The sequence below is a fragment of the Perca flavescens genome, chromosome 10 (genome assembly GCF_004354835.1).
Source record: "Perca flavescens isolate YP-PL-M2 chromosome 10, PFLA_1.0, whole genome shotgun sequence".
Taxonomy (NCBI): Eukaryota; Metazoa; Chordata; class Actinopteri; order Perciformes; family Percidae; genus Perca; species Perca flavescens.
In genome coordinates, this window is record NC_041340.1 from 12,871,842 (window position 1) to 12,892,505 (window position 20,664).

Below are 20,664 nucleotides of genomic sequence, written 5' to 3' on the forward strand. Positions count from 1 at the left end.
TTGAAGCTACAAGAGACCACAACATAGATGCAATCAAAGCCTCTCACACCGCCCACAGTCAGCCAGGAAAGAGCAACCCATCAACAATGTTGCCAGCAGTGTGAATGCCCAACGACAGCACTCCATAGCACAGCTGTCCACTGCAGCGGTAGTAATTGTGGAAAAGCAACATCATGCACCAAATTCTGATGTAAAAGAGTCTCTCTCACTGTAACAAGGACATTACACCATCCTACAATTTGAGAAAAAAAAAAAAACACAATTTTCCAAACAATTGCTTTTGTGGGTGTAACAACAGTACATCAGACGTGCATGAGGTGCTCAAATACAAGTGGGGCAGAGTGAAAATTAAAAACTCATTTAGTGCCAAACAAACCATGAACATGCTTTACTGCCTCAACCAAAATTAACATCTTTTCTTTCACCTGTTTTTGCAGGGAGGCACATTGAAATGAGGGCAATGTCACAGGAATACGGTTTCTATCATTGTCTTTCTGAAATGAAGACTTGGATAAGAAGCTGTTTAGGGATTCTCATAAGCTCCTTTTCAGGTTGTCTGCTCAAAAGAGAAGTCTGTCTTTAGATGCAAAAGGGGGATCAAACTGCATGTATCAATGCTGGCTTCACATGTATAAAATGCACTATGAAAATGTATCCTCGAGAAGCAAATTTGATGAAGGCCCTGCTTTCTTCATAAGTCTTTATAGTTCTGAGATACAGTATTCCTCAGATACTGCTTTAAATAATTACCCTCCGCCTTGAGGGGGAAACCCACTGATCAGAGCACTTAAAGTAATAGAAAGTAGGAGAAAAGCAATAACCTTATGGTGACCGTACACCAGTCAACATTTCAGGCTGACCAGTTCTAAATCATACGAGGTCCCCAGCTGATACTAATCCCGTGCGAATAGTGCTTTAGAGTGATTACACAGAAAACCATGACACAGATCTTGAACACATCTTTATACCACCTCTACTGTGCTGAAGCTAAAACAAACAAATGGCTCAAAGCACAGTGATACACAGTGACAAGACGTGGTTTATCTGTGTCTTTAAGAAACTCATTGGAGACAATGAGAAAAAGTAATACGGTCTAAAGCACACCATCTGAAAGCATCATTTATTTAGATTCACCCTTTGGCTCTTGATAACAGCACTGGCAAAACTCTTCATAGACTGGCCCACAGAAAGACAAAGAGCAACTTGAAGCTAAGGAAACCAAGCTGAGGAGTTATACAGCCAGAAAACTTGTTGTCTTCCTGGGCCTTTAAGATGCTGCTGAATGATCCATAACCAGTTTACTAGAGCTGAGCATCTCTGCCTTTCAGCAGCGTACTCTCCTGAATCCTCCATTCTCAAACCGTGATATTGCCAGCGGTACTCACAGAAGGGGAGCTTCCTTTATCTCTGACTCATATTTTCACATTTCATTATGCTGCCTCTTTTCCCCATAGCCATTTTTTACTAGGCGCACACTTACTGCTGAATTGTTAGCAAAACTGAGCTTACGTTTTACTCATTTAAAAGGGAGATTTACTTAAAGCTGACATATCTCTCCACACTACAATAGCTCACTCTGCTACAGTTGTGCTTTAATTTAGCTATACTAGCACCATTATCCTGGGGCCACTGCATAAGCAAAACAAAGCAGATCCAGTTCTCTCTCTCTCTCTCTCTAAACCCCTCCCTTCTAAAGGCAATTTAACAATGTCCTGCTCATTGATCAGAGAGAGGATCGGTGCAGGGTGGAGGTAAATGGCTGTCACAGGGAATGATAGACCTTAACTCAACCATGGTCGCTCCTGAGGCCACTCAGCCTCCACTTACAGTGATGGATGCAAGGATGTCGCCCATCACATTCTGGAGAGTGGGGAAGACTTTGTTCCATCGCTAGAGGAGTCAGGAAACATTAACATAAGACAACAGTTTTAGAAATTACTCCAACTGCTTTTCCCTGATGTGAACTGATGACAGGGTTGAAGTTAAACCCAACTTTGCTTTGATGTATTTACCTGAATGGAGCTAAAATTATTAGTCAATTAATCTTGTGGTCAATCTACAGAAAATAAATAGGCAACAATTAGTTTGTCAGACAACACAGGATGTCACCATGGGCTCTTGGAACTTGGGCTGGGCCTTTTCCACCATTTTCTGACACTTTATAGGCTAAACAATTAAACAGCTACTCCAGTAGTGTACCTCTAAAGTTGGATGACTTGCATGACTTTTTCTGATAAAAACATGTTGTCTTCAGTCCAAGCCAAATGTGAGCTATCCCTGATTTGACAAAGCTCCCCCCAGAACCACAGAAGACACTATATTGTTTCCCCAGGCTGAGTAGAACTTATCATCCTAATCATAATGAAAAATGTATCTGCTAAATACAGTATCAAGGGGGCGACCTCTAGCTCACCTGGAAGAGCCCCATGTAGGCTCAGTCCTTGGCAGTGGCCTGGGATCGAATCCAACCCCTGTAATCCCCTCTCTCTGCCCTCTGTCCTGCAATTCTTCAGCTGCTCTAATAAAGGCAATAAAAGCCCTAAAAACATAATCTTGTAAAAATACAGCATAGCATACAACAGGTCAGCAGTATGACTGACTTAACTGCACAGCTGTGTGTACAGAGCTTCTCATTGTGTTTGCTTGCATACTATTCTCAACACTACGCTGGCTAGTTACTGGGGGAAATAACCATAAAATTATGAGCACTTATCCGTCATTAGACTGGCTGTAAGAGACATGGAGTAAGTTCTTAATGAATCATAGCTAAATAAACTGGAGGCAGCTAAAACGGTGAGCAAAGTGTTTGACTAAAGCGGAGTACTGTAAGCCTGTTTGTGGGAGGTTTTTGGATTGTATGATTCTCCAATTGCTCAGTGATCGTGTTAAACTCTTTCATTTGACTACAGTTAAAGGATTACAAAGAAATTAGAAAATAAATGCAAGGAAAATACAAAGTCAGTGGCACCCCATTTAAACTCTAGATGACTTTAATCCAGCAGGCATTTAAATGCTGAGCTCAGTAGTTTCCAAAGTGTGCTCTGGAGGCCAACAGTGTTCCTCCCCAGAAAGAATTGTTTCTCAGTGCCCATTACTAGCCTACCTAGTGAAAGACTTATCTTGTAGGATAATGGTTTTTAAAGGTCCTATGACATGCTGCTCTTTGGATGCTTTTAGACCTTAGTGGTCCCCTAATACCATAACTAAAGTCTCTTTCCCGAAATTCAGCCTTGGTGCAGAACTACAGCCACTAGAGCCAGTCCCACAATGAGCTTTCCTTAGGACGTGCCATTTCTGTGTCTGTAGCTATTGAGGAGGAGAGGGGGGGGGCAAGGTGGAGGGGTGGGGGTGGCCTAGACCAAACTGCCACTTTGTTTGTTTTCAAGCAATGATGTTTCTCTCTCATGGGCGGGCCAAATTCTCTGGGTGGGCAAAGCAGAGAAAGGGGAGGTAAAGGTAAAGATTCCAGATCGGATTCCAGATCGGCCCATCTGAGCTTTCATTTTCTCAAAGACAGAGCAGGATACCCGGGGCTCGGTTTACACGTATCGCCATTTCTAGCCACTAGGGGACCATAGGCAGGCTGGGGAAACTCACTTTAATGTTAAAAATTAGAAATTAGAGTGCCGCCTGCACGCAGAGCCGGCCCGCAGAGCCGGCCCGAGGCATAAGCGAACTAAGCGGCTGCTTGGGGCCCCCAGGCCACCAGGGGGCCCCCAATCGAGTGTTGTTTTTTCTCCTTAACATTCGCCGACGGTCCCATCTGGGCTCCCGTAGTTCAGAATGGGCCCAGCCCTCCCCCCGCGCGTTTGCCATGGAGATACACAAACAACATGGCAGCGACAGCGGCTAATATTAGTTATTTTCTTAACTAGTCGTTTCATTACTTACTTAACCGTAATCTCCGCCGAAATGACCGGCAACACATGGTGCTCTCTACCCGGCTCAAAGTCACCTATTCTCGAATAACTGAACCACGAACTACCGCTGACCTGACGGAGCGAGTATTGGACGGAGCACCATGGAGTACCGTCAGCTGTTGAGGAACTCGGTTGCAGCTCAACACACCTACTAGAACGCGCCATTAACCCGCTGATACGACCGAGCTGTGACGGAGGTCTGTAGCGGCTTAAACAACTAGCAAATGCCGCTTTATAGCACGGAGCTCCTCTTCAATGTTTGTTTGTTTGTTTTTTTACCGCTAGTTACTATGATGGAGCTTGCTACAGGTATGCTACACTCATGAGACCATGGCATGTTAATGTACGTTACTCAGCAACAGGTGAAAACAGGAGCAAGTCAAACTACTAAACAACTAAAGTCAAAATGAATTGAACTTTTACTGAGGAACGGGAAGTGAATTACCTGTATGTGTGAAAACAGCTTTATCTCATGCATCCGTTTAGTTGTTGTTGATAGCATAATTATATAATTTGTTGAATACATAGCATATGATTTTGTCATTCTTTTACGGAGGGTGCCCCCCCCCCCAATACAATGGTAGGGAAAACACTCAAATGAATTTGCATAAAATTGGCATGAATAATCATAATGGTATACATGTCCCGTGTGTGTGTGTGTGTGTATGTGTGTGTGTGATCTTGTCATTTATTTGTCATCTGCAGATTGATTTTAAGTAGGGGGGAAGAATTGATTTAAATCATGAATCCGATTTTTTGTGAAAAAAATCAGGGATTTTTTTGAGGGCATATCGCCCAGCCCTACTTCCTACTAACACAGTGTATGTCCGGCAAACCCACAGCTGACAACCATGCAGCTAAACTAATTGATGTGGTTGCTAACTCTCCCAGAAGGGTGGACTTGGACTTAGTCGGCTGATTGTTAACGGTTAATAAGCGGTTAACACGGGCGGGCTATCGGTCAGGACAAAAAATCTAAATATGCATCCCTATCAGGATAAATAGAGAACATGAAGTCCTGTGGGATTGAACGTGTTGTTTGGCCCTGAAGCCCAAGTAGTTGTGTGAAGTCACTACCTTATTAAGTCAAAAAGCAAAAGGCTATGAATCTGAACAAATTTAGGTATTGCCCTTTCTGAAGCTGACCATCCCAAAAATGCACCAGAATACAGGAAATCACATCTATCACATTCAAAATTTTCTGGAGGAGCACCCCCAGAAAATTTCAGATCGGGTAGTGTCGTAAATCCTCGTACAACAGCGCATGCGCGAACATCTTGCGCACACGCAGAACGGATCATGCAAGCGGCACGGATCGGGTACTGACCAAGGGGGTAAGCTTCGCTTCAGAACGCGAACCTCCGATGGCGCCATTTTGTTGCTACAAAGGTATCACCTCTTGTTAGCATTACACTGACCGCAATTTTTTTTTTACGTCACTTGACTGCGTAATCTGAAGCGTTTAAAGACTATTTGTCCATTGTTTAATTCTAAAGAAACACGACAATGTATAAAAGGCTCCATTACCTTGTACCTCACGTTATGGCTCCGTAGCAGACGTTTTTGTAAAAATACGCTAACGATTGTGTCATAACCAAGTGACTTACTGTCGCACAGTAGAGGAATTACCGTATAGTACAGGAGAAGCTTGCAGGCAGTTTCGACTTACATTAGCTGTTTAGGTTTAATTACGAATGTTAACTAGCATGTTAGTTAGCAATAATTAGCCTGTGCTTATGTTATCTCCTTACATATACCTACACTCTCCGTCTCTGTAAGATTGGAAATGATTGAGATTTCTCTTGGCACAGCTACCAGAACACTTACAACTTTCAGACACGTTGCTCACGTCACATTTACGTTGTCTCTGTCAGTTGGAGGCTGCGCAGTGAGGGAAGAGATCACCGGAAAAGTGCTTCTAATAGTCTTCACTGGTCTCCGTCCAGATCAACGGGGTCTATTGGTCCGTTATATTTATGTCAATGTCAAGTCTGATAAAGTCAACTTATTTATCCATATCCAAGCCAAATCAAATGGTTTTCCAACAGTTCACACTGTTCCCCGGTCGCTCACAGGATGTGAGAAGGGATAAGGGAAGCGACATTATGAAGTCAAATGAGCAGGATGGATTTCATTAGTAAACTAATCCTGTCATAAAGTTTTAGAGGGGTGGAAACTTTTACATGTCATGGAACAAGTTTAAACATAGCGCCTTTACCTGAGAAAAATTGCATTTTAAATATCATGAATTAAGTCAGAGTAAGGTCGTGTTTAGGCTACTCAAGATGTATTAAAAGGTAAATTATTGTAGAAATGTCAGTATAGTAGGCTAATATTAGTCAATATAGGGATGATTTCAACTGCGCTGAATTAAGAGATTATTGAGAACAACAGTGCAACAACGGACACTGTCCAACTTTACAACAATAAATGATTTATGAAACAGAAATGTTATTACAATGCTAGCTAAAATACAACCGTCACTTTATAACAAAATAACCTGTTGGGTTCCTTGCCCGGGAACAGAGGACAAATGCCATGTAAATCGACGAAGTCTCTATAAAGTCACTATTTACGGGATATCGACACTTTAAAAAATAAATACAATGTATCTTTCTGTGTAACGTTAACGCGTGATGCTGTGAGGTTAGTTAGAGCAGCCTACCGGTGTACTGCAGGAGAAACATTGTCCTCTGTCGTTGATTTTTAAGATTAAACAGTCCCACCGAAGATAAAGTCTTTCAGTCTGAAATAAATCCTTGAAGTCGTGGACTTTTCTTGGCTGTAGCCCTGCGCTGCGGTAGAAGGGACGGTGCTCTCGTACTGTATCGTATATCTGCCAGCCAACGGTGAGTGGTTATCACCTGCCCCAGCAATCACAGCGCGCTCTATGCTAGCCTACTGTCAAGTTGGCAAACGGTATAAAAGAATTTCCGGTTGTGACTTTCAAAACAAATCCCACTGCGTTTTATTCGGATTGCAACACGCTTAATCAGATTTTTAAGCGTCAAATGACAATAGGAGTTTGTTAATAACTACAACAAGCATTGTTTCTTCAGGGAGTTCCGCTATATCACATGACCTTAATGCTTACTTACTTTTCTTCACCTTTAAAGAGACTGTACTTTTAAATTGAAGGCAGGTGCACATAATTTCCTGTGTTGCAGATTTGGGTGTAAATATTCCCATGGGTGCAATGTACCATGGAGTGAAGTGAATTGCAGAGTGCAGTTCTTCACACTTGATAGGCTTTAATGAATACAATGACTAAAATTGTGTGTGTGTGTGTGTGTGTGTGTGTGTGTGTGTGTGTGTGTGTGTGTGTGTGTGTGTGTGTGTGTGTGTGTGTGTGCGTGCGTGCGTGCGTGCGTGCGTGCGTGCGTGCGTGCGTGTGAGTGTGTGTGTGTGAGTGAGTGAGTGAGTGAGCGAGTGAGAGACTGAATGAACACCGGAAAATGGATAAATAAGAGCAGTCTGAACGGATAACAGCAGTCTGTCTCTGAACACCAGACCCAAAAGATCGCAACAGTAGCCCTAATAAACAAACAAATAATTAAAAAATTGGTAATGAGTTTGACTCAAGGTCCACTCACAAGGTTTTTCTGGAGCTTTCAGACACACTTCGCAGTATTCGTCAGTGGATGGAGTATACCCAGTTGTCATGTGGTAGAAATCTCCCGAAAAAGCTAGTAAATTTCAAACTAACTACTAACTAATAGAAGAGACTATACTTAATGCTCTCAAAGAATAAAACTGGAAAAAAATAAAATCATAGAGTCCCTAAATATCTGACTTAAATATTGATAAAATACATCAGTTATTATTTTTATGAAGAAAATAATATTTATTGTGTTTTCTAAACGTGTGATAATTTGCAAAACATAGTCTGAAGACACTATGGTATATGCTACAGCAGTGGATAACAGGGTTGTTTGTCTCTGTCCTCATTAGCACTCCCTAACCTAGTTCAGACCAAGATTGGAGGAGATGTAGGCATCTATGTTTGTGAAGCATGCAGAATGGGGGCCATGAAAACTGCATTTTCATTAGGTGAATAGGTGTTCATTATGTTACCTTGTGTCCACTTGCTATTTCGGTATCTGAATTTAAAGTTTACACATTCCTACGTTGAGGATTTTTATGTGCACTGCGAAGGTGGTTACAGCCTCCATTGAAGTCAGATTCTGGCTGGTGGAAGTGCTCCTCCCGCACCCAAACTGTCCCTGTGCTCCACCACCAACGTCTGGCTGGCTCTTTGCCTAATATCACTGAGACGCAGGAAACGGTTCTCTGAGCACCTGAGCAATACATGTTAACCAAATATGTTATCTCCTTCCAGTTAGTTTAACATCATCTGCCCTCAGTGTCCCATTTCATGTACTGTATATTTGCTTGTGGCCATTATGCACCATCAGTTTTGTAATAGGAGAAGCTTTTGTGGATTCTTCCATCACCAAAATAGCAGCAGGAAAAGAACGGCAATTTAGTCTGACAAGTATTCTCATAACAAAGTTGTTTTGGCAGGGGTGATTTTTATATTTCTGAAGGCAGTAAAGGGGTTGTGTTGGTTGATAGGTGCCCTGCCAAATTACACACCATTTACACATCCTGCAGGGGTGACATAATTTAAGAGCCTTTCAAAGTAAAAAGTTCGATGAATGCTTGGGCAACATATGACCCACAGTTTTCTCTTTACCCGGTCTGAAATGGTGTTTTGTTCCAAGGTGATATTCTGCATTTACCAGTTGACACAAATGTCTCCTTGAAAAATGATTTTGAAATGCTGTCCCTTCACCCTGGAACTACAAAAAAGGTCAGAGATAAAAGGAATGCCAGACATATCCTAAAGTGGAAAAGAATTAGCTATAGGGGGCATCCATCATGCCCAGCAAAGCGTTCTCAGCATTGATTTTGAAACAACTTTGACGTAATTGCGGAAACAAATGAGGCATACGCTGTTCACGGCGCACTAATGTTGATTTCTCTATCTGCACATCCATTTTCTGGATATGGAAATTATATGTTTATAGCCAGTCTGATTATATGTCAGAGCAACACTGCATATAAAATGCATTAAAGTAAAAAAAGCTGACCTGATGTATGAATACATTAAAAGTCTATGCTTTACCATAGCATTTTTGTGTGCCATACACAGTGCACAAAGGGTAAAATAAAATAAGAACAGGGCTTATGAGTTTAACTGGTATTTTTCTAAGCTGTATTAGAACTTGTTGACCTTTTCATATTTGTAAATGTAATGTTTAGATCAACTAGCAGACCTTGTTGGCTCAGAATCTTTTGGGCTTCAAAGAGCTAATGAAGAGCAGTTGAAATGTGCAGGAGATAACTGTACCCATATGAGGTAAGGGCTTTTATTAAGAAATCTACACAAAGGTAATTGCATTCCTAAATCAGCTTCTAATGGGTAAAGTGCAATAGCTGCGTTTTTCAGTGTCGCATTATCAGTAAGAATGTTTTCTTCTGAACTTTACCTTTGTTGCTTATTTAGTCATGAATATACATTTCTTTGAGAAATATCAAAGATGTGAAACCAAGTTGTTAGAGTCTTTACCAAAAAAAGGAATTAGAAAGTAAAAGTAATGTAGAAAAAAAATGGCACCTGTGAGTGTTTTATAATACATTATAGTACACTGTACAATACAATAGTACAAGCACTCATTTGTTCCTCACTCTATAACACTCAACCAATCAAAGAGAAGGGCAAGGAGGTGATCAAAGTCCCCCCTCCCCCCACATATACATACCCCACACTTGAACTGTGTCATCCCACTCAACATGAACTGTGATTACTGGATAATGGATGATTGAGTAAATATACATACTACTTTCCACCACTGCCAGCATTGTCTCTGTGCTTTAATGTAAGTGAGATATCAATTAAGCAGCGTGCTGTAAAAGTGTTGAAAGTGCCAAAAACAGCGGTATTGATAATTTGATGCTGATGTCACTGAGCAAAGCCAGTTGGGAATTGGCTGCCTTGACTCACACTGTGGTTGAATGCAAGCGCTAAGCAGATCACAGTCGTCTTTTCTGTATGGTGCTTTGAAGACAATCTATTTTTATACTAAACAAGAAGAAAAATAGATTTAAAATCCTCTGCTCTGTGTGCAAGAAGTGCTTCATGCGTTGGCTGCGTTGGCCTTTAGTGGTCGTGCAGAAATGTACAGCCAAACGGGGCTCTCTTTTACCATCATGTTTCCTCTGAAGACGGCAGTCATAAATAATCTTAATGGTTTCCAGAGTGAATTCAATTACCTTTGTCACCCAATAGAAATGAATAAAAGCCAGTATGTGCTTTCTTATTCTATTTGCATGTCCCTGGGGGATGATGTTTGCATCTCTTCAATTTTCAGACTATGGTTTGCTCTCCATGGTTTGCTTAGTCAGAAAATTCATTTAATCAAATGCTAATTTGACATAATACCTAACAGATGCAGGAGCCCTTCAGTAGCTTTTATAGATTGCACTTGTGCATTAAGAACACCACAGTCCTCCGTGGCAAAGTGAACTGGGTAGCTTGAAAGTGGTGGTGTAATAAATCAAAGCAATTCCTGTCAGAACATTTTCACTTCTTTTAGAAATGAGAAAAAATCTTTACCATCACAGAAAACGTCACAGTAGCCATTTCTTCAGTCAAAGAGGCATGCCTTTTGGCCCTGCTCATTCCAACATAAAGGCACAATTAACGGGTTAGCTGGTCATTCCTGCATCTAAATGTCTTTATTTTTATTCTCCTTTGAAGGTCAATAGTATGCACCAAACACCAAGACAAATTCCTTGTAAGTGAAAATCTACTTGGTAATAAACCTCATTCTGATTCTTATTCTTATTCTAATCAAGATAGGAAACACTCATTATTAAATGGAAACTTATGTTACATATGATATCTAACCCATATACTGTATACATATACATACATACAGTACACTCCCAGTGTGCTCTCACCAATGTCACAACCACTTCATTATGAAAGCTAACCTGATTTTAAAAATGGAAATATATATTAAAGTTGAAGATCTTGGATTTGTAGATATCCTCTCTGAATGTTGTGCAGATCAAATAAAGCCATTTATTGTACTTCCACACACAGCGCGAGCTTGAAATCACAATTGGGTTCCACTCCCTTCGCAGGGTCTTCACCTCCCAGCTAACAATTTCTGGTTGTGGGAATGTTCCCTGAAGGTCAAGGTTTTGGTTAGGTTTTGGTTGTGTGTGTGTGTGTGTGTGTGTGTGTGTGTGTGTGTGTGTGTGTGTGTGTGTGTGTGTGTGTGTGTGTGTGTGTGTGTGTGTGTGTGTGTGTGTGTGTGTGTGTGTGTGTGTGTGTGGTAACACAGTGGTTTAATATGGTTTGAGTATGTTTTACATTGAAACTGCTGTAAGGAGGAATCATTTTGTGTAGCTGGAGGGTTTTAAGTGGAAATTGATAGAGAAATGGGTAAAGGGGTACTTGTGTTAATATCATTTGAAGAAATATTGCAGTTAGCATATTTGAAGGGTGTGATTTGTGTTATATGTTTTTTTTTTTTTTTTTATTCACTCTAACAGCTAAATATTATTTGTACATTTAAGTTATTGTTCAGTAAACATACCTTTTTTTTTTTTTGTTAAAGAGTTGTCTGGGGTCAGTTATTCCAATACAGCACAATAGATTTGCTGGTTAAAAGTAGGGTGGTATATGACTAATCCAAAATAGGTAAACCTTTGTGGTAGCTACCTTAAAGAAACAAATCCAAACACCTCATCATTCCAGTCTAAAGTTACTTATTGCAGCTTGGGCATTGCACTTGACGATGCAAGTTTGTCAAGTCAAATATCCTATATGGCTTTAATAGAAAAATGTTTTTGATGCATTGAGATATCGAATCGAAGGCATGATAATCGTAATCGAAGATCAGTGAAGATTCACACCTCTACTCTCTATTCTGTCTCTTTGTGCTATCTGCCCTTCATGCCTCATCATCATTATTCTCATTATTTCCCATCATCTGTTCTCTGACTCCTCTACATACCTTCCTGTTCATTAGTGATTAGCAAGTGATCATTTGGACGGGGAAGGTTGAGGCGATTGTCCAGCCAGTCACAGACACACCTCATTAACCGAGCGCCCCCCCCCCCCATCCCAGTGAACGGGTTGGCAAATACCAGTTTGAGTGATGCAATGTACTGGGGGGGGAAATAAAAAAAAGTGATAACAAGAAAGAGAAAGTGTGGATGAGGTGTTTTATATTCCAGGAACCTGGTGTTGAGGTCACTTATTTTAGGGGGAGGAAAGAGATTGGCGTTTTGTCAGTGGCAGCATTCAGTAAATTGGATTAAATCCACACGGAGGCCAGTCGGTCTCTAGAGGGTTTCCCAACAGCATGAATATTGATGCAAGGGTTTCATGCAGGGCACATAATAACAGGCTTAACCTCTCTCTGTCGCTGAGTCCCTGTCAACGGCAAGGGCCTCAAACCATCACTCAGAGTCTGGAGGTCACTTGAACGTAAAACATCATCAATATAGCGATGAGGGCAAGCTAAATGATTTGTTTTCATCACAAGGGGGGCCAATTCCCATTAAAATGCCACAAGGATCCTGTTCTACAACACAACAGGTCCATGACAGTGAGTGGGCACTCTATTGCATTTTGGCAGCTGTGTTGCGCAGCTAGCTGGTCATGATATCTGGCCCCAAATGTGCCATCTGTGCAGATAACCATCACATACATTGGCCCTTAGACAACATTACCACAAGGCTGACAGATCCATGGATAACCCATGCATAACCCTGGCATGTTAGCAAAAGAGATTAGGCGAGAATACTTGTGTTTAAAGGGTAATTCTGGTTCATAACAAGGTAAACAATACAAGTATTACCTAAACTGTCAATTGTAAACACCAATCACACTTTACAGACATTGAGCATTGATATTTGGCATGTAGACGCTTTTTTCTGTCAGCTCTCCACTGTCGCTATCTGCATTTACAAAGGCATTGTGTTGTTATGTGTTGTAGCGACATCAGTTCTTCCATGTGGTATGGAGGGACTCAAGTTGACTCACATTTCTTCCAAATCGAGGGTCTAAGGATAGGTGAGTGTGGCTGGATCAGATTTAATTGACAGTGGTCTGGCAATTTTAGCAAAAAGCCCCACAAAAGTCATCAGATTCTGAACCAAATGTTGCATAATCCTGATTAGTTCAAGGAATTATATGACATCAGCTTTTTTCAGCTTTAAACCAGTGAGAAGAGCGCACACAAAACAGCACCGACAGAAGTTGCTACAGTAACGTAAAATAACAAAGACTTTTCTAACTTCGGCAGAAAATCGTTTGTATAGTAAGTATAGCTCAAAATAAAAAGCTGATTGAGAAAATGTTATAATGGCCTTTTATTGAGTATACAATGTTATCATAACAGATAGAAATAATGGCCAAAACTATGAAAATAAGTAAAATGGAATTATCCTTTAAATGTGCACAAATATAACCCTCCTGAACATGAACTAATCTAAACCCACATCATCTCTTTGCTTGTGGTTCAGCATGCTCATTCTCTGTTAATTATGCATCAGACACACTCCAGGTTCATTACCATCACTTTCCTTCACACGCAACATTCGTGTGCCAGTCACAACTGGTAAATGAAACCGCAGGGGCATCCAAATCCGACCGATCCTGCAACCCTCTGCCCTGCCCTCTACCTCTCACTCCCACCAATTAAGAGGGTGTGGTTAGCAGCCCTGAACTTGACACTTCCCGTCTCTCTGCTTTAATTATGTCTGAGTCCCTGAAGGTCACAGAGAGGACAGTGTCCAATTAGTCGACAGACAGAGAGAGGGCAGTGGATGACGCCACGCTCACACAAGCCAGAATCCATCAGAAAGAGGCAATTGAGTTTGGTGGTGAATGAAAAAGCTCATCTACAGAAGAGTGAGGATAAGGGGGAGAGGGGTGAAGGATGGGAGGGATCAGAGCTGACTAAAAAGAGATGACAGATATCAGATCAGATCAGGCTAAATGTAGCTAAAATAAATCAACATCATCAGTTGGCATGTGCTGTAATCACTCTCAAGGAACTCCTCGTTTGATTCTCTCTTTATCTATCCCTGTTTTATCACCACTTCGCGTTTGATCTTTATTGCCGCCCCACTCTCTCACCAAATAAGTCTCATCCCCTCTATCTCTCTCTGCCTTTTTTTGTCTCTCACCATCTCCCCCTCTCTCTTGCAATCTCTGCTGTGCCCACGCATGTGAGTATGCTATTGTTGCGGAGCATGTCATATGTTTTTCAAGTGAAAGTTCACGCTCTTAACTTTGCAAAACACTTCTAAAAGGCTGCAGTTGTGGAGCAATCAAATAAAGACAGTCCCAGCTTGTGCACTCAGTTTACTGTTGGCCTTCAAACAAAAAATTGCATGTAATTACATAGCTGTCTTTATCAAAATGAAAAGGGCTCTCGCTTTTATCTGAGTCACAGAGGAGGCATGGAGTTGGTACATTTTGATGAACCCACATCAGCAGCTTGTTTTAGATGGACACAGATGCATCAGCAGGTCCTACATAGTCTACATAGAAAAACTGATTAAAGTCCTACAAGATATGGAGTCAGACAGTGCGGAGGACTGTAATGGAGAGATTGATGAGAGAAGCAGCTCTTCTCAGATCTAAGGAAAGACCTCCTCACAGGGGATAGTGACACCATTATCAGGTGTGAAGCAGAAATGTTGCTAGCTTAATCCTCTTTGTGCTGCAAAATCTGGACTATCCATGGGTTTTGGAGACCCTGCCTCTGGTGTGGTGGAACCTAACCTCCAAGCGGTAAACACACACATATACAACCATACACACTCTTCTTGTGTCTCTCTAGCTTCCTCTTGAACCCATCTCCAAAATATAATAACCCTGGAATACCAATTTATCTACATAGCCACTAGTTCAAGGACACAGAGACTAATGGTTAATAAGGGTCATCGTTTTGTCTTAACCAGTCAAAAGACAAACAAAGGATTTTTTTTTTTTTTTATTTCATCTACTGCACCGCCAAGTTCAATGTTTTTGCTGAGTGCTGCAGAAACTCAAGTGAGCCAGAGGAAGCTCCAAGGCGTGGGAGAGATCTGTGACTTTATAATTAGCATTCAAACGGTAAAAATGACCTGGAAGACATGAAAAAGCTGCCAGCACATTGAAAGGAGAGTGTGATTAGCATGAAGAGCCCTGAAGGTCTTGTGATGTCCACAATTACTGGATTTTCAAAGTTATTATAATTTGCGTTATTAATTCGCTGCTAGTATATTCCAGCACACAATGAATGGTCACAAGTTTTACAAAGCTCCTACCACTATCCTCATACGAGAAATCACATCCTACTTTAAAGGTGGCCTGCCACACAAAACCGTTTTTACTTGTATTTTTTTGAAATATGTTAGGTCCATATTTGTTTGTGTTATGTCGTGAATGTGAAAATGAACTGCTACCTCCTCTGTCAGCTCTAGCCACTGAAAAGAAATAAGCAGAGAAATCAGGCCAATTACAAAAGCTGGTCAGTCTGACGTGGTGTTGCCTGAGCTCATTACTACTCATGAGCTCGCCCAGTTGCGCTGGGTAAAGGATGCTGATAGCCAGGCTCTCATTGGCTAGCTGTTAGCCAATCAGAGTCAAGCAGCTTAGCTCGTTGAATATTAATGACAACTGGCACAAATCGAGCTGAGTCTTCCTGCAGGCTTTCTATACCACGCTTGAATGGCTTGAAACAAGGTAACCATGGAATTTTATCCACAATTCTTTTTTTTACAGAGTCCATGGTAGAACTTCAGACAGTACCACAAAGTAATGAAATACGTGTGGCAGGGCACCTTTAAGAAATGACAATCAAAAGCGCTTCAACAGCCAAAGAAGACTGATGTCTCATCAGAAGTGCTTTTTTGTTTTCAGTAAAACTATTGAGTTTATTGTACAGCGAGTTGTTGCCCATCAATCGAATGTGACCTCACGGTACGAAAACAATACAATCTGATTGATGAATGGCATTTACATTTTTTGGCATGTTTTTTAATCTGGTAGATTCCAGCTTTAGTTGATGAGTCTCTATAAAGGAGTATATGAATTAAGTTCTGAAAATGATTTTGAGTTCTTTTTTGTTTTGCAGGTATGGTCGATCAACCACTTTGCAGCTATTAGATGGATTGCCGCAATAATTTGAACCCACATTCATGGTTCCTAGAGGATGCAATCTAATGACTTTAGTGATTCCCTGACTTTCGACTTTCCCTAAAGCATTAAAAATCAAAAGTTCAAAAACTGAATTTGTCCAAAACTTTTGTTTATGACCAAATCAAAATCAGAATTGCTTTATTCGCCAAATGTTCAATGTACACAGGCACTGGACTTGGTGATGATGCAGAGAAAAAGTCAAGTTAAAGTTAAAAGTCAGAGAGAGGTAAATACAGAATTGCAAGAATGATATACATATAGGCCTACACAAATAATAATAAATAAGATGCATTTTACTATTGCTAAATATCTGCAAAACTAACGACAATCCATTCAACTAATTTGAAAATATTACCATGTTACATAATGAACTAATATGGTTAACCTGGTAAATATTATACTGTACCTGCTAATCATCAGCATGTTAGCATTGCCATTGTGAGCATAGTAGCTTTCTGACATTAGACTTTAGATAAAATCACCGCTGTGTTGCTAGCATGGAATTAGCCTTGTTTTTTTTCCTTTAAAGCTATGGTGCGTAGTTTCTGTTGCCCCCATGAGGAATTCTAAGTAACAACAACAATACTGTTGGCGCGTCAACATGATAAAAGCCTTATGTGATCGCACACGCACCCCCACCCCTCCTCGATGCAGTTGCTATCAGCTAAGGATTAAAAAAACATTGATGGGGATTCTTCAGAAGAGAACTTTATCTTCACTCGAGTTTCTGTGCGGGAAAGTCACCGGACGACACAATCTTCTTAACATAGCCATACTGAGAAATACAGATGGAGTTGTGTGGAGCTGATAGTCTTAATTAGCTTTGTAGCAACTCATTTGGCAATGGCTTGAATGTAACGGACGTTTATTAATATCAAAAAGTTACGCACTGAAGCTTTAATGAATTAGCATTAGGCAGGTAAATGCTTACGTCTGTGATTCAAATGTAATTCTAATACATGCACTAACTGAGACTCTTAATCTTTCTATTTACCACCCCTTGATCCCTTTTGTAATGGTGCTTTGTAAAGCACAGCAATCTTAAATGTGTGAAAATACTTAACTTTTTGCTTCTGCTGACCAACAGACCTTTCCAATTTATCCACAGTGTCCTCGTTCCCTCTGCCTTTCGACTCACAAGCTCAGCACCCTGCCCATCGCATTTGTTGCATACCAGAAATCCAGGCAGAAAGCTAAGGGTTTAGGACCATTGATCAATAACCTATCTTTATCTCAAATTAGGACAGGCCTAGCCTCAGCTCCAACACAAGGCCAAAGTTGTTCATTACATGTAGCTTATTTGTCACGGTGAATAATGACCAACAAGGCAGGAACACAAGCAGTGTTGTCAAAGTCCTGACTCCAAACAAGTTTCCTTTGTTTGAGTAACTGGTCAAAAGTACAAGCTGTAAGATTGACAGTGTCTTCCCAGAGTTTTTTCATGCCTAGACATATCATGAGGAAACATCAGCGCATTTCACTGTTGCTGTTGCTCTGACAAAAATATTGCGCCAGAGCCCATTTAATTTAATGAGAGGGAACTGCAAAAATCAGATCATCAAGGGAGAAGAGAGGACTTTAACGCTTTTATTTCAGTTAAGAGGAGGACCCGTGAGCTTTTTAATTATAATAGAAAAAAAAGGGGAAATATTTATAGTGGAATACAGGATTTTCTGATGAATGTTTAGGCACTGTACAATTACTTGTATATACAAATATGAAAATCTGACTTCCTGTTTGTTGCTTGGTGTTCAGATTCTCTACCAGTTCTGTAATTTTACGCTCTAATAACTTGGTTAGGACCTCTGACATGCACCCTTGCATGCCCTTCAGTACAGTCTATTATTGTTTTTGGGAGGTGTAGGAGGCAATCTTTGCCAAAGAAACACATTTAAACTGGGCAGTGAGTAGAGATGCTAGCTAGACACACAAAGGTAATGAAGGATAATACAGAGATTACATGACATCAGTCTAACAATGGCCGGTACTCGTGTGGTTTTGGAAACAAAACTGAGCATCTGTCGTGACATTTTATCCCGTGATGTGCATCACAGTGGAAGACAGTCAACACCGTATCTGGGAAGCCTTGTGACATTGCGATAAAAACATTATATTAACTAGTTTGGCAACTTCTACAAGGTGTTCTATGATGTTGGCCCAGAGTAGCACATAGTTATGGTAGTCAGCACATTAAAAATAAAGAAAACAGTGCTTGTTGCGATTTGTGGATTATAAAGTTATTGAAGTCAGCTGCCGTCAGTGGTGTTGGAAAATGACCTAAAATGTAATTTTTTTTCAGCTTATTTTAAACATTAGGATGGCATAATTCAGATATTATTGCAGATATCTGCTGTTAACCTAATGTTAGCCTTTTGCTTATTATTATCATATCTGAATCATGTGTTCACAATGACGGATATCCGACTTTAATAACTTCATAAGCCACAAACAATGACAACAATAAGCGAGTCACAGCATCACTTCTACGTGTCCAATTGAAACAGTTTCCGTTGTGTTGTAAGCTTCTTGCAGCGTTTTTTCTAAACGTTGCGCGTGTGTCGTCAAATTTGTCGAATTTGTTCAGGGACAACGTACATAGTGCTACAAAGAACAAGCGAAAGAGGAATGATGTTTACTATTCATTTCAGTGAACATGTAACCATTTGACTCCCATCCTCAGGTCAGTAGCGTCAGAAAGAAAAAAGAGAGATCCCACCTTCACTGCCAAGTGACGATAAATGCTTCCAGGTCCACTTTTACATTTGTTGTTCGTACTGTTGGTGGTAATGCACAAGTCGCTCACATAACACATTATCTTCACTGTAGCCGTCCATTTACAGAAGCAGTAGCATTCCTCAGTGAGCTGCAGTCTTTTCTGTTGTCATATGCAGCTACTACAGATTAGGCCTATTTGTGTTCAGATTACTTGTTATACAGTTCAATTGTTACAGTATTGGCATGTCCTTCATCTTTTTTGGTTGATATACATGTCGATACTGTGACATCTAAAGTATGAGCACAATTCAGGAGGATGCTGGAGTTCTTTGGAAACTAAACAATATGCTGTTTGACAGATTTTGCTAAAGCCATATTATCCTCGGACACAACCATTCACAACAGCTTCTATTATGTGGAAAAGGAGAGGAGAACAATACAAAGCAGCATGGGCAAAAGAATATCTTCTGTAAATCACAGTTTTCCACGCAGAATTGGCAAATGCAAAGGCACTATACTAAAGACAGTGCAGGATGAAAGAAGCCCACATAAAACAAGAACAGCAGCATCCATTTATCACAGCCAGACTACCAATTTTCTTCGTATATACTGTATATACAGTATGCCACAGAGATTTTTCATTCCTTCTTATGTACAAGCATTCCTTTAAAGGACTTCTAAAAAGCCTGACGTAACACGTGTGAGGATTATTAATGGCATGGAGCATAGGAAAAGCAAATTCCAGCATGGTTTTGTCTGTAATCTGTCTCTGTCTAAAGAGTGCATGTTCAGATTTAAGCACATACATGAAAGTGGGGCAAAATATGTAGTGTAGCTCCAGTGAGAATCCTTTAACAGTTGTTCCAAGAGCATAAGTTCCATTAAACATGAACATTAACCATGAGAAGAGGACATAATACTTATGTTATCCCATTTACTCTCCTTTGAAAATGAAACACTATTACTGTCACTGTTTGTCTTAAACTTTGACCCTCTCACTGTGTTTTCACTTCATCAAAGTTGATAGGTACATTTGGGGGCATAAAAAGGTCTTGTTCAGCGATATGCTAGTAACTTAAGAAAAAGTATGCAGATTTTCTGTACCCGGAGCCGCCGGTAAATCTCCAATGGATGACTCACTTCAGAAGTGTTGAAAATCTGCAACTTTCCCCCCTTTAGTGTTTATCTTGAATTGTGGAGAGTGCGCTATTTTTTTTTCTCCCCCTCTCTTTAATCAGTCCATGCAATCGCACAGATGAATCCCAGACGAGTCATGAATATTAAAGAGCAGAAGCTAGGAATCTGTTTCAAGCACTGATCAGACGACCCCCTCCATGAACACAAAGTGACCAGACAATGTCAACATATGCACGCTGTAATGGAGGAGGGAGATACACCACCACGCCACAGTCCATTCATCTTGCCTGGTTGAACAGCAGGAAAGCAGCAGCGCAGTGAGGCGCAAAGCAACTTACTCCACACCGGCTCCCCAGCATGGTATAAATTATACTAACTTTACCAGAACTAATCCATACTTCACTTCAAGCTAAACTCTGGTTCCTTTTCTTTTCTGTAGCGGTGCCTCAGTCTGCATGCTCATCTGTGTGAAGAATTACCTCATCATTTTCACTGGGAAGCAAGAAGGAACTTCTTATTTACTTCCTCCTGAGCGCAGAGGATTGTTATAGGTAGCAGAAAAGCATGTTTCTACAAAATGTTCATCCCTGATGTCTTCTCTCCTTACCAAATAGTTTTGTGTTAGGAGAAACAGTAGATTAGGATTAGGATAGAACTGAGTTAGAAAGCAAATTCCTG

The 20,664-nt window shown here is 40.6% G+C and overlaps 1 protein-coding gene across 2 annotated transcripts in view; it reads right to left on the reverse strand.

Annotated features, from left to right (window-relative positions):
* Window positions 1–6,807, reverse strand: part of LOC114562295 (ecto-NOX disulfide-thiol exchanger 2-like) — a 196,901-nt gene extending 190,094 nt beyond the window's left edge. Inside the window, exons 1-2 of one of the 2 annotated variants that reach the window (XM_028588624.1) lie at window positions 6,586–6,807; window positions 1,828–1,890 (exon numbers count right to left, since the gene is read on the reverse strand). In XM_028588624.1, the coding sequence (XP_028444425.1) occupies window positions 1,828–1,890; window positions 6,586–6,607 (85 nt within the window). In that variant the 5' untranslated portion in view covers window positions 6,608–6,807. The remainder of the gene's footprint in view (window positions 1–1,827; window positions 1,891–6,585) is intronic. The other variant, XM_028588625.1, reaches the window with a different exon arrangement.
* Between the last annotated feature and the right edge of the window lie 13,857 nt (window positions 6,808–20,664).